The sequence below is a fragment of the Myodes glareolus genome, chromosome 9 (genome assembly GCF_982192425.1).
Source record: "Myodes glareolus chromosome 9, mMyoGla1.1, whole genome shotgun sequence".
Classification (NCBI taxonomy): Eukaryota; Metazoa; Chordata; class Mammalia; order Rodentia; family Cricetidae; genus Myodes; species Myodes glareolus.
In genome coordinates this window covers 57,222,926-57,234,928 of record NC_142034.1, presented here as the reverse complement: position 1 = coordinate 57,234,928, position 12,003 = coordinate 57,222,926, and the positions used below count along the sequence as shown (strand labels likewise).

Here is a 12,003-nt window from a genome sequence, read left to right as displayed (position 1 = left end):
AAGCAAAGGTCGAGTTAAATGGGCTCCATCTGTCTAGAGAAGTAAAAGATAAATCACTTTATATAGTGTGGTCCCACAGAGTACTGGGTATTTCAAACAGAGCAGGCTAGCGAGCACTCAGCACTTGGTTCTGGTGTCACTTAGCACTTACTTCCCTGAAGGCCCTTTCACCTGAAATAACTTCTCAGTTTTTCTTCACAGAGCAGGAATGTCACCTTTATCTAAGTATAGGTGCTCTGAACCAATAACGGTGCACACAGCGGGGAAGCAAGGCAGACTTGACTGGGCTTTCATGTATGAAGCTCTAGAGTTAACACAAGTAAGTGCACACACTCCTTGCACAAAAAAGAAGAAATTCAAATCAGGCTGCATACAGTCCCTTATCGGACTATATGCCCATGAGTCTCCTTCCCGGTTTACTTTACGTCTAGCTGTTGGGGTTTGGACATATTGTCTAAAAACAACACTTCTGAATTTTATCTTCACTCACACACACTGAAAGCCACAAATCCACTTTGTACACAAATACCTAACAAAGGGACTGAAAATCTAGCTTTTTTTTTTTTTTTTTTTTTTTTTGGTTTTTCGAGACAGGGCTTCTCTGTGTAATAGCCCTGGCTATCCTGGAACTCACTCTGTAGACCAGGCTGGTCTCAAATTCAGAGATCTGCCTGCCTCTGCCTCCCACGTGCTGGGATTAAAGGCGTGCGTGTGTCACCACACCCAGTGAGAATTTAACTTTTTATGCAATGGAGTAAATACAAAACACCAGCATTCTCTTTCTACAAAGACAGGCAAGATAATAGACTACAAACACACAGCCTGCTCCCTTTTGTAGTTCATAACTCTGTCTGGAACTCTGCCTCTCCCTTTCAGAAGCATTCTGTCAGGGTAGACGTGAACGGTGCCGAAGGCCTGGCTATCTGGAGCTGTTTCAATAACTCCTTCAAGATTGACGTGGTGCACACCAAAAGGATCCTCAGAGTAACCACCGTCATGTGTGTGACCAGCAAGGAAACACACCACGCACTTGTGAGACCATATGATTGACAGGGCATCCATGTAGTTCCAGGCCAGGCACACGCTGTCAGAGGCCTCTGGGTAAATGGGAAGATGGCCTGTTAAAAAAAAAAATTAGGAGCCAATTAAATCAAGAAAAAAAGACTGAAAGCTAGTATTCAGGAAAACCAAACCTAAGTATAATGCTTCTTCATCCACATGAAGACCAAGGTGGCCATGTGCTCTGTAATTTCAGCACTTAGGAAGCTACAGGAGGAGGATCATGAGTTCAAAGTCAGACTGAGCTACGGAGCGAGCAACCTATAGCCACATCTCCAGCACACAGAACAGACAGATGGATAGCTGGTTCAGATATAAGGTGGAAGACAGTTGTATAAAAACGACGTCCAAGGTCTACAGAATCCCCAGGCCATCCTGTGTCGGGTCCAGGAGTCAGCCAGATTCTGTGCTGGAAGCCAATCTCACTGATTCCATAAATAGGAATGTTACATATAAAGAATGATGTAGCTTAAAAAACAGCTTAGGACCTGCCCAGAGGTTGTGTTACATAAAAACATCACTGAACAGAAACAGTGCAGGGGACTTTAAAGAACCTCTGAAGATTAAGGCTGCCAGATCCAATTTGCAGCTGAGAAAACCGATTAAAGTTGGGAATATTACTATTCTTTCATGGATAACTTTCCAGTTTCTAAAATGCCACTGTAACCAAAGAAACAATTCACATACTTACTCACGATCACCACCTTTTCCTTGTTCAGGTCGGAGAACGTAAGAACTTCATTCAACCAGTTCAGCTGTTCTTGGCTGAATCCTCCATTAAACTGGACATACTGGGGCTCAGAAAGTCCTGAATGAATTCAGCAAATTAGACCCATCGCATGTCATTTCCTCCCTCATTTGGACATTTAAGTTTGAGTAACATAAAGAACATGTTCTTTAGGGATCCCTGATCACCATCTTCAGGATGTAGAGCAATACGTAAATACAGCGATGTGAATTCTCGTCTTGGCCTCCTCTGCTTACTTCACTGGCTTCCCATGACATGAAAATACAACCCTGTCTTTCTGTGTCCACCGGGCCCTACGACATAGTCTTGTACTTGTCACCTTCACCCCAGCGGATCCTGTGCTTCTTAATAATGTCAAAGTCTTATGCAACCCAGTGTCCCTGCATTTGTGTCTCCCTGTGCCTGCCAGTTTCCTACCCAACTCTTCCCAAGTGTAAATCCTGTCATCTAGACAACAGTTTGAATACCTGAGCCCACGGGGCGCTTCTGCTCACCTGTCTAAAACAGCACCCAGCACTCTGCTCACCTGTCTAAAACAGCACCCAGCCCTCTGCTCACCTGTCTAAAACAGCACCCAGCTCTCTGCTCACCTGTCTAAAACAGCACCCAGCTCTCTGCTCACCTGTCTAAAACAGCACCCAGCCCTCTGCTCACCTGTCTAAAACAGCACCCAGCCCTCTGCTCACCTGTCTAAAACAGCACCCAGCTCTCTGCTCACCTGTCTAAAACAGCACCCAGCTCTCTGCTCACCTGTCTAAAACAGCACCCAGCCCTCTGCTCACCTGTCTCTCTGCTGTAACAGACTCTGTTTTCTCAGCATAGTTACCACTGGGGAGACAACCTTGCTTTTGTTTCATTTACCACTATAGTTTGGATCTGAAATGTCCAAAACGGCTCCTGTGTTGAAGACTTGGTCACCAACTGTGGTGCTATTAGGAGGTGGGAGCATCTTTTAGAGGCAGGAACTAGTGAGGGAAGTCAGTCACAAGGGAGACTACGAGCTCAGGCCCTCTTTCCCCACTCTGCTTCCTGGCTATGAGTAAGCAGCTTGCTCTAGTTTGTATTCCCTGTCCTAACATGCTGCTTCAGCACAACCCAAATGCAACCAAGTCAAGGGACTATGGACTAACCCTCCGGCCCCAAAATTATAAGCCAAGACAGACCTTTCCTCCCCGTAAGTTGATTATTTTAGGTATGGAAATACATTTATTTTCTGTCTTACCTACCTACTGCTATGGTTCTCTCCATCTATCTGTCTGTCTGTCTGTCTGTCTGTCTGTCTATCTATCTTATTCCAGAATGGGCACTCAAATATCTGCTCAATGTCTGAGGTTTGAGTTACTTATAACCAACTTATGTGACATCAAGCTTGTAAGAATCCTGACCCTGAACAATGGTGACAATAAACTTTTACCTTAATCATCCATCTTCCTGCTGAATAAAAGGTAGCTGAAGAATTTAAAGACAATGTATTAGATTCTCAGTTCAAAGCAATAATTCACCTTGGGGACTATTTAATTCCACATTTGGGTTGTGTTCCCTCAGCATCTTCATACACTGCTCATATTTTGGAGAAGACTGATCTATGCCCAAGACACTCAGGTCATAGGCATCAAGTAAAATGAACCGGAATGTAGGGAATGGTACAAAGTGATACGCATAATAGTTCTCTGATGGCATGGTCTCAGGATGCTGCACAATTCGGTCTTCTAGAAACTTGCTGTTAAGTTTAGAGTTCGTTAAGAAGTCTCTACTGAAGTTATAGAATTCATGGTTTCCCCATGTGTGGTGAACTGGGGCTTTAAGTAACTTGAATGTGTTCATGACAACTTCTAGAGACTTTTCTGATACTTTATACTGTGCGTTGTAGCCATCGATGATGTCTCCGAGCTGCAGGACACAGCAGGGCACGCTGCTCTCTTTATTCCAGTCTTCAATGGCACCCTGTAAGTGAACAAGGCTGTGTCGGTAGTACCTCCGCCTGCTTCTTTGATAATTGAATCCATCTTCTAAATCAGCATACTGAATATCTGCTATAACTCCAAAGGAAAAAAGTGGCTCTGAACCATCGGCCAGGGCATCGGGGTCCAGCTTCTCAGCCATTACCTCCAAGCAGGCTTCTAAATAAGCTACGAAGAGGGAGAAGATATTCAAGTTAAAACACTGCAGCTTTCCAATGGACAGAAGAAAACGACAAAACAGGTTAACTGACTAGACAGCAAGACAGACAAGTGTGCAGGCTCTAGAGGCCAAAGTCTTAGCTCTAAAATGCTTCAGTTCTCATTTGTAAAAAAGACGAGAACCTCTGTTGCTCAGAAGACTAACAACTTACAAAAGGGCACTATCACATTGACCATCAGGAATTCCAACTACAACAGCCAAATTCAAATCTGGAATCATTTCTCACCTCCCACCCATTTAAATTTAGAATTTAAAATACCCTCTCCCACGTCAAACAATCCCCCAGAACCCAGTGGGAACCCAGCCGTCACACTGTCCCACAACACACACACTTAACCACTCCATTCCCAGAGCAGACCTCCACTCTGGACACTCGAGCAGGCCGAGTCTTTTCTCTTTGTTGTTGAGCCTGAGAACCAGTCTCTCCCTTTTCTGTGTCTGGAGTAGTAAGGAGAGACAGTGACATGAAAAGAGAAGGAGGTGGTTTAGGACGGACGTCCCCAGAGGCTCGGGAATTTGGTGTACTGCCCCCAGTTGGAGGCGTTATGGGGAGGTGCAGCCTTGTTGGCATAAAATAAGTAAGCCACCAAGGTTGGGCTTTCAAGAGTTTAAAGTTAACTCTCTGGTTCACGCTGCCTTTGAACATGTGATCTTTCAGTTTTCTGCTGTGCCACCACGCCTGCTGCCAGCTACAGCATACTCACAGGGTGGAGGAAGGAGGTGTTGGAGATAGGGTCTCTATGTAGCCCTGGCTATTCTGGGACTCGTTGTGTAGATCAGGCTGGCCTAAAACTCATACAGATTCATCTGCCTCTACCTTCAGGGTACTAGCACTAAAGGCGTGTGCTACCTTGCCTGGATAAACAAGATTCTTATCCCTCTGAACTATAAGCCAAAAAAAACCCTTCCCTAGGTTATTATTTGACCACTTTTTAAAAAGTCACAACAGAAAAGTAACTAATACCAGAAGAATACTTTTGAATTTAAAAAGCCAGAGCAGGGGCTGGAGAGATAGATACCCAGTGGTTTAGAGAGTTCCTGCAGGTACCAGAATTTCCAGCACTCACGTCAGAAAGCTCACACAACCTGTAACTCTAGCTACAAGGGAGCCGGTATCCTCTTCTGGCCTCTCAAATATATGTGGGTGTAAATATATAGAAATACATAAATGAAAATACAAACACTACAAAATCAGTGTAAGCACAAGTCCTTTCCGAGCAGTAGGCCCCACTTCAACAGCTGAGTTCTAATTTGAACCAGTTTTCCTAATCTTAGCATCAACCCCCATCCCTGAACCAGAACAGAAAACAAATCTTTTCATTCCACACATAGTCTCCATTTAAACTTGGGGAAAGAATCTCACTAGGTTATTTATAAGCAGAATATGTAACTCTAAAAGAGCCAAGAATTCTAAGGATTATGACAAACATAGAAGGTCAAGGTGCTAAATTATCAACTGTTCTTACTATGAAAGATAAACCACCACAGTTCTGTCTGAACTGATTAAGACCTTCTAAAAACTCTCTGACTGTCTAAAACCCTTCTGACTCCTGGTCGCCAGCCGCCCATTCCACCTAGTTCCAGAGTTTCTATTTAATCCCACTTAAGTGTACTCCTCCCAGAGGCTCCTGCTCCATTCTCAGCACAGGGGCCAGACTCAGCCGGGAGCAACACGGCTCTCCTACTCTGAGACTGCTGGCCTGGACGGCTCACTGGGGAAAGGTACTGCTAACTGCCAAGGCTAATGAGCTGAGCTCAATTCCTAAGACCCACATGGTAAAAAAAGTGAACCTCAGGTCCCAAGTTGTCCTCGACCTTCATAAGTAAGGCAAGGGCCAGCTCCCATGATGCATGCCTGTAAACCCTGGATTCTGGAAGCCAAGGCAGGAAGATGATGATTTTAAAGCCAACCTTGAACAAAATATACCTGAGTTCATTACAAAAATTAAGATCAGCGAAAGGGAGGCAATACACAGTGTTATTAACTAAATCATCTTGAATAAACAGAAAACACAAAAAATCAGACTGGTGATCCTGGACACAAGGGATCCTCAACCTCAATAACAAGAGAAGTTATGTGTGTGTGTTGGGTGGGGGGGCAGGCAAAAGATTTACCTGAAAGGAAAAAGGATAAGGACCAAGCCTATGGACAGGAGAAGCAAATTTTATTGGGCTGTGTGAGAGGTGCTGGGTCTGGCAGTTCCTTCTACTCATGATGTACTGGACCTGAAACTTAGCATTCTTTTCAGGAACTATTTAACAGAGTGAGCTCGTCTTCCCTTTGGAACTGCCTTGATGTGTAATGTAAGCAGAGCAAGCGATTACTTCTGCTTGTCTTCTACAGACCCACCCCCTCTCACCTGCCACTCTGAGTTCTAAGGGCGTTTCTATCAGCAGCCTCTGTTCTCAATTCACATGAGCTGACGGGCAGAAAAACAGAGCCTCTGAGAAGGAAATACAGGTGCCAATTTCCCACAAGTCTTGGGTTAGCTCTGACTTTCAAAGAAAAAGACTGCCCAGCCCAGAGGATAATTACACATTATCTTGGTAACACTAGTTGTATCTCTTAAGAGTGTCGACATCTAACTGTCCACCCTCTCACTCCTGGTAAGCCAATTTTCATCTCCTGGTTTTATCAGTAGCTCTAAAACCAACAGAAACCTCACATTCCAGTGATAACAATGATGGTATTTGCCACCTCTGTGCCTTCCGAGATCCTTTTCTTGTATAGGACACTGATCAATGACCAGTTCATCTCTAGAGATGCCACTGTATGACCCCGCACCCGCTGTTGTTATTTAACTTATGGCAGAATGGGAAGAAAGGGATAAGGGAGATGGGGGAGCATGGTCACACACTACTAACAAGATCCGGACTACTTTCCCTGGGTAGCTAGTAATACGTGAAGGCCTGGGAACCTGTCTTATCCCCATGAGTGTCTCTGCTCCACCTGTGACCTGTTAAGGGAAAGCTAAGAGTCCAGGTGGAAGGGCCAGGCTACATTCACGGACAGACGGTTAGGATCACAGTGAGTAAAGGTGAGCAAAGAGAACCAAGCATGGTGAGAAATTACTCAGCTAGTTCTGGGCTGTGCTTTATGGTTCAGGGAAATAGATGCAAGAGGGCTTGAGAGAGTGGTCCTTGTGGACAGAGACGAGAAACTCAAATCTATCTCCAGTGGAGAAATGGAGAATAAGCAACCAATTGACCAGAACTTTTTCATAATCCCCATCTCCACAAAACATCCACACACAGAGAGAAAAGTATTTCACAGTCTTAGTGTCAATAAGATGAAGTGTGAGGCAGAGCATGCTTGTGATTGAAAAGGCTGCGGGGGGGTGGGGGGGGAAGAGGCAGCCGACCACAGTCCTGACAGAGACCAGACCTTAGTTTCAGGTCACTAGAATGGGACAGACAGGGCTGAGCAAGCAGGTCTCATGAAAACCATAACTTATAGGTGACCATCAGCAAGCACCCCACAAGCCTTTCTGCTGACTCAGTAGATGCTCCCAGACTTCTGCAGGCTAACAATAGCTTTCCCCACCCTGCTGCTGGAAAGTCCCTAACCACCAGGACCTTCCACCAATCAACCCAGATTAATCCCTTCTCTTTCGAATTCCCCTAACTCCACTTAAAGGAGCTTGTAGGTCACTTTGGGGGTCATTCTTTTGCCCACTCCAACGTTGGAATCAATAAAGCGCTCTTGTTATTGCATACGTGGTTGTTGGTCTTCTTTGGGGGCTTCTCTCGGACTCTAACAGTGATTAGGCACAAGAGTCTGGACCTATGATGAAGCAGACATGCTACAGGGCCAGGAAGTTGAGAAAACTTCCAGTTTAGCTCATCCCACTTAAGCCAGCCTATTGTTCCATCCAACACACAATTTTAAGTAGCTCAACTTAAAAACTCATGACAAAACAGGCATCAAATGGTACTATGCATGCCCTGTCTCTTTCTAGAGAAGTTCCTAAACTGTAAGCAAACCCATCTGATGCCTTGGTGGTTTCTGTTAGTAATAAAAGTTCCAGATTTACACTATACAACCAGCTACTTTTGCCAGGGCTCTATAGAGTCCGGCTTAGAGGTATTACCTGTTATTCATTCAACAGCTGGTTACAATTAAAATACAGTGTCTTATCCAATAGATAAAGACATTTTGGTAAGCAAATAAAATGGGGAAAATGAGTTTTGACTGACAGTGAGCCAAAATGATGAGTAGAAATTTTACAACTGCTACTCTCTTGAGAAGCCCACACCCATGCTCTTGTGGCTCTCCTTCTCCTAAGCACCTCTTTCCTATTAACTCTCAGGCTTAAATCTATAAAATCCCGTAATAAGCTCCAAATATGCATCCTACTGATTCATCCTGAAACTTCTTTCTGCAGCTGAGAACCCTAGCCTCACCGGAGCACAGGACTGTAAAGAGAGTGCTTGAGACCGCTAGAGGCAGCAGGAAGTTTTGCTTCCTGCTCCTGCAACACTGGGGCAGTGTTGCTTCAAGAGCACCCACAATAAGATCTCTTGTGCCTGCAAAGCATGAGAAGACATGAAAGCTCTTTTCAGACAAGAGAGAAAAATGCTTACCTTCTTAAAAACAAAGCTAAGCCCCATTTTAAAGATCTATCACTAACTGAAACCTTACTTTGTGTCTCAATTTGCATCAGTTTTTCTTTTGGGTGCTGCTGGTATAATACATAATCAATAACTATAACTTTACATTATTGCCTTTTTATCTACGTAATCATCTGAACCATTAAAATCTTTCTTTGGGGCCGGAGAGATGGCTCAATAGTTAAGTTTGTTTGCTGGTCATTCCTGGGAAACAGTTCAGATCCCAGCAACCATACTGAGTGACTCACAACTTGCTGCAACTCTGTCTCCAAGGCATCCAATGTCCTCTTCTGGTATCTGAGGGCACCACACAGACAGGCACAACCACATAAAATAAGTTGTAAGCTTCCGCACTTTTCTGTGGACACCCGAACCTCGAAACAGGCGCGCGCTTTTCCTGACTCGAGCCCACGAGAACGGACGACTGTCCTAAGGGTTTGAACACATGACACACACACAAAGAGACCGGGCTCATCTGCCAAGGAGCAAGTGGCAAATGGCAGCTTTATTAAGCAAAAGTCGGGTATATATACTGTGGGGCAGAAAGACACCAGCCCCCCATCAGGAACAAGGAAAGAGAAAAGTCAGGGGGCCGCACCCAAGGTCGGAGAGCAGCTGAACAGAGAAAAGAGGAAACCAGGTGGGCGTGCTCACGCTCAGAGAAAAGCTGACCCGGGAACCTTGCCTGCGGGGAGAACCTTGCTTGCAGGTGGAATTACCATAACAGTAAAGGGAGAGTTCTCTCTAAGCTACACCCTTGGGCCATAGGTGAAATAAACATAACAGGAGAGGGCAGTTCTATGCTACACCCTCAAGCTGATGCAGTGGAACCAGGAAGCAGAACAGCCCTGCATAGCGCCTCGGGAAAAATGGGGAACCTGTGTACCTACAATAAGTCTTTTAAAAAAATCAAGAATCCATAGACAGAAGCGATGGCCCAAAAATTAAAGAGTGAAGACTGTCCCTGCAGAGGATATGAGTTCAGTTCCCAGCACCCATGTCAGGTGACTTACAACCACCTGGAGCTCCAGCTCTAGGGGATCTGTCACCTCTGGCCTCTTTGGGCACCTGCATTCATATGTACACACACATTTACAAAAACTTTTCTAGCATTGTTCTTTGCATTTTACCATACTCTCAGTAGATGATCAGGTGTATACTTCTTCCATTTCTTAACCCAAAAGTGAAGATGAGGACAGTCCTGGTAGTCTGTCAGTAGCACGAGAACCTGCACCGCCATTAAAGTGCTGGGTATATATACCAACAACCAGGACATGTATCCTCAATCTTCCAAGATTTACACACTACAATTAAATCACTGTAGGGTTTTATGGAAGGTTTTAATGAATCATTAGTGTTACAGGTTTCAGGTAGCACGTGGTTAAAGGCCTGGTTACTTCGGTGCTAATCTTAGAATCAGGTGTAACAATCTTTATTGTTTCTGTGGTTAGATGTGGCGAGTAATGATGGATCTTGCATGCTCAGATTCTCTCTCATCCTATATAGATGAGACAGCTTGAGACAACTGATGGTCAGATAGGCAGGGTATATATCCCTGCCCGACAAATAAGTTGTACAACCAACACCAACTACAACTACCATTAACTCTTAAAATTAAGGGATCAAAGTCTCAGAGGGGAAGTGAGGTAGGAGACATGGAAAGGAACTGGGCTGGAGTCCCTTGTCAGCGGAGAGTCGGGATTTTCCCACTATTAGTAGTGTTTGCTGTGAAGGTTGCCTACAAAGGAACAATATTCCCTTTATACAGAGATTTCAAATAATGTTAAGACAGCAATGAGCTATGCTTAAGGCCTAAGCGCATATCACCTTGGAGTACAGTCCTGCTCCTTTCCCAGAAACAAAGCTACGGTTTCTGGAAATTTTACAAACAAAACTATAAACTTTATTTGCACTAAACATGTACCACGGCCTTTGTGTAATTCTATCTAGTACACTCCCGGGGCCAGTCTATAATCTCATTTCCTAGGAAAATGAAAATGAAAATATGTTAGACAGTCTTTTGAGATATACCTTCAGAAGCCATCCAAATCATACACACACACACACACACACACACACACACAAATATATACACACACGTGTGTGCACACACACACACACACATATATGTACACACATACACACACACTTATATGTTGTAAAGACAATTAAGTGTGACTCTTCTAAGAGGCCCACATCCATGCTTTTGGATGTGTACTCTTCTAACCATTGTTCTATTAATCGCTGTTCTTAAAATTTGAAAAACTCTCCATAAACTTCAACAATAATTTCTTTAAACTAAAAAAAAAAAATCTGCTAGCTTTGAGCATAAATTTCAGAAGATTCCAGAACAACTCAACTCGAGAAGAAACAAATCCCATTAAACTACAACAGTAATTGCTGTGTTGGAGAGCCAGCACAATAGATCAGACGGTCCAAACATATAAACAGTATCACGCTTTAATGCAAGAACCACCGAAGCAATGATGGGATCTCATTGAGGTTGAAAAAAAAGCTTTATTAAAGGGTAGGGGCTGTTGCTTTACAAACCCCAAGCAACCACGGAGGAGACAGAAAGAAGAGCCAGTAACAAGCTGGGGATCACTTGCCCAACACAGGCACAGCAAATAATAAAAAGCAAATACGAGTCAAAATTTCTCAAAAAACCAAAAATAAGTATGTAGCTGTAGCCAACTAACTAAGCAGTCCCAGATGAGGAAACCTTTAACAAAGTTTAAAATCGGGAGTGTTGGGGGTGGGGGAAGTGGCGAGACCTTTATGAGAAACGACGAAACCGAAACGATCCAGGGGATAAATGAAGGATGTAGTATGACGCAGCACACACTTTTGCAGTGCCTTGCTCTCAGGCGGCTTGTACGGTAGTTACAAGCGCGGGTACTTTGGTCTTAAGTCTTCTCATCACCCTAGACACCCAAAGTCTTATTAGTATTTTTTTTCCTAAGTCATGGATTATTTCAAATGCCACAAGACGACTTCTAATTGTGGGGTCCGAGACTTTGCTGTTCTACTTGGCCCGTATTTTGACTGAGCAAGAGGAGGGGATCCCCAGTCTCTAGCAGCTGGGAGGAGCGAACCCGGCTAGGAGAACCGGGGCCACCTTGTCCCATCGTCCTGTCTAAGGATGTTTAGTTTTTCCAGCCGCTGCCAGGCTCAGCTCAAGACCCAGAAGCACTCCCGCCCAGGGTACGCCGCCTACAGCTCGCACCACCCGTTTCCAGCCAGAGAAGCACCTACCGCTGGCAGCTGTGCAACCACGGACTCCTTGACAACCCGCGGGTAAACTGCATCACCACCGAGCCGAGAGGAAAGAGCGGCCTCACCCGGCTTCCGGCGGAAGCGGAAGCTCCTGCAGAAATAGAGGGGCGGCCCAAAGGAGGCGTGGT

The 12,003-nt window shown here is 44.7% G+C and overlaps 1 protein-coding gene across 1 annotated transcript; it reads right to left on the bottom strand.

Annotated features, from left to right (window-relative positions):
* Positions 1-727: 727 nt before the first annotated feature.
* On the bottom strand, positions 728-11,996 carry Adprm (ADP-ribose/CDP-alcohol diphosphatase, manganese dependent). The gene is made up of 4 exons (XM_048448274.3): positions 11,855-11,996; positions 3,310-3,936; positions 1,751-1,867; positions 728-1,118 (listed from the first exon to the last, which is right to left on the bottom strand). The coding sequence occupies exons 2-4, from the start codon at positions 3,908-3,910 to the stop codon at positions 808-810; spliced, it is 1,029 nt and encodes a 342-aa protein (XP_048304231.1). The 5' UTR covers positions 3,911-3,936; positions 11,855-11,996; the 3' UTR covers positions 728-807.
* Positions 11,997-12,003: the final 7 nt, after the last annotated feature.

Coding starts and splice junctions, on each gene's coding strand:
- Adprm (XM_048448274.3), bottom strand. CDS start 3,910: ATGGCTGAGAAGCTGGACCCCGATGCCCTGGCCGATGGTTCAGAGCCA. Junction 1,868..3,309: donor GGAATTAAATAGTCCCCAAG/GTGAATTATTGC, acceptor GAATTCATTCAG/GACTTTCTGAGCCCCAGTAT. Junction 1,119..1,750: donor GGAAAAGGTGGTGATCGTGA/GTAAGTATGTGA, acceptor TTTTTTTAACAG/GCCATCTTCCCATTTACCCA.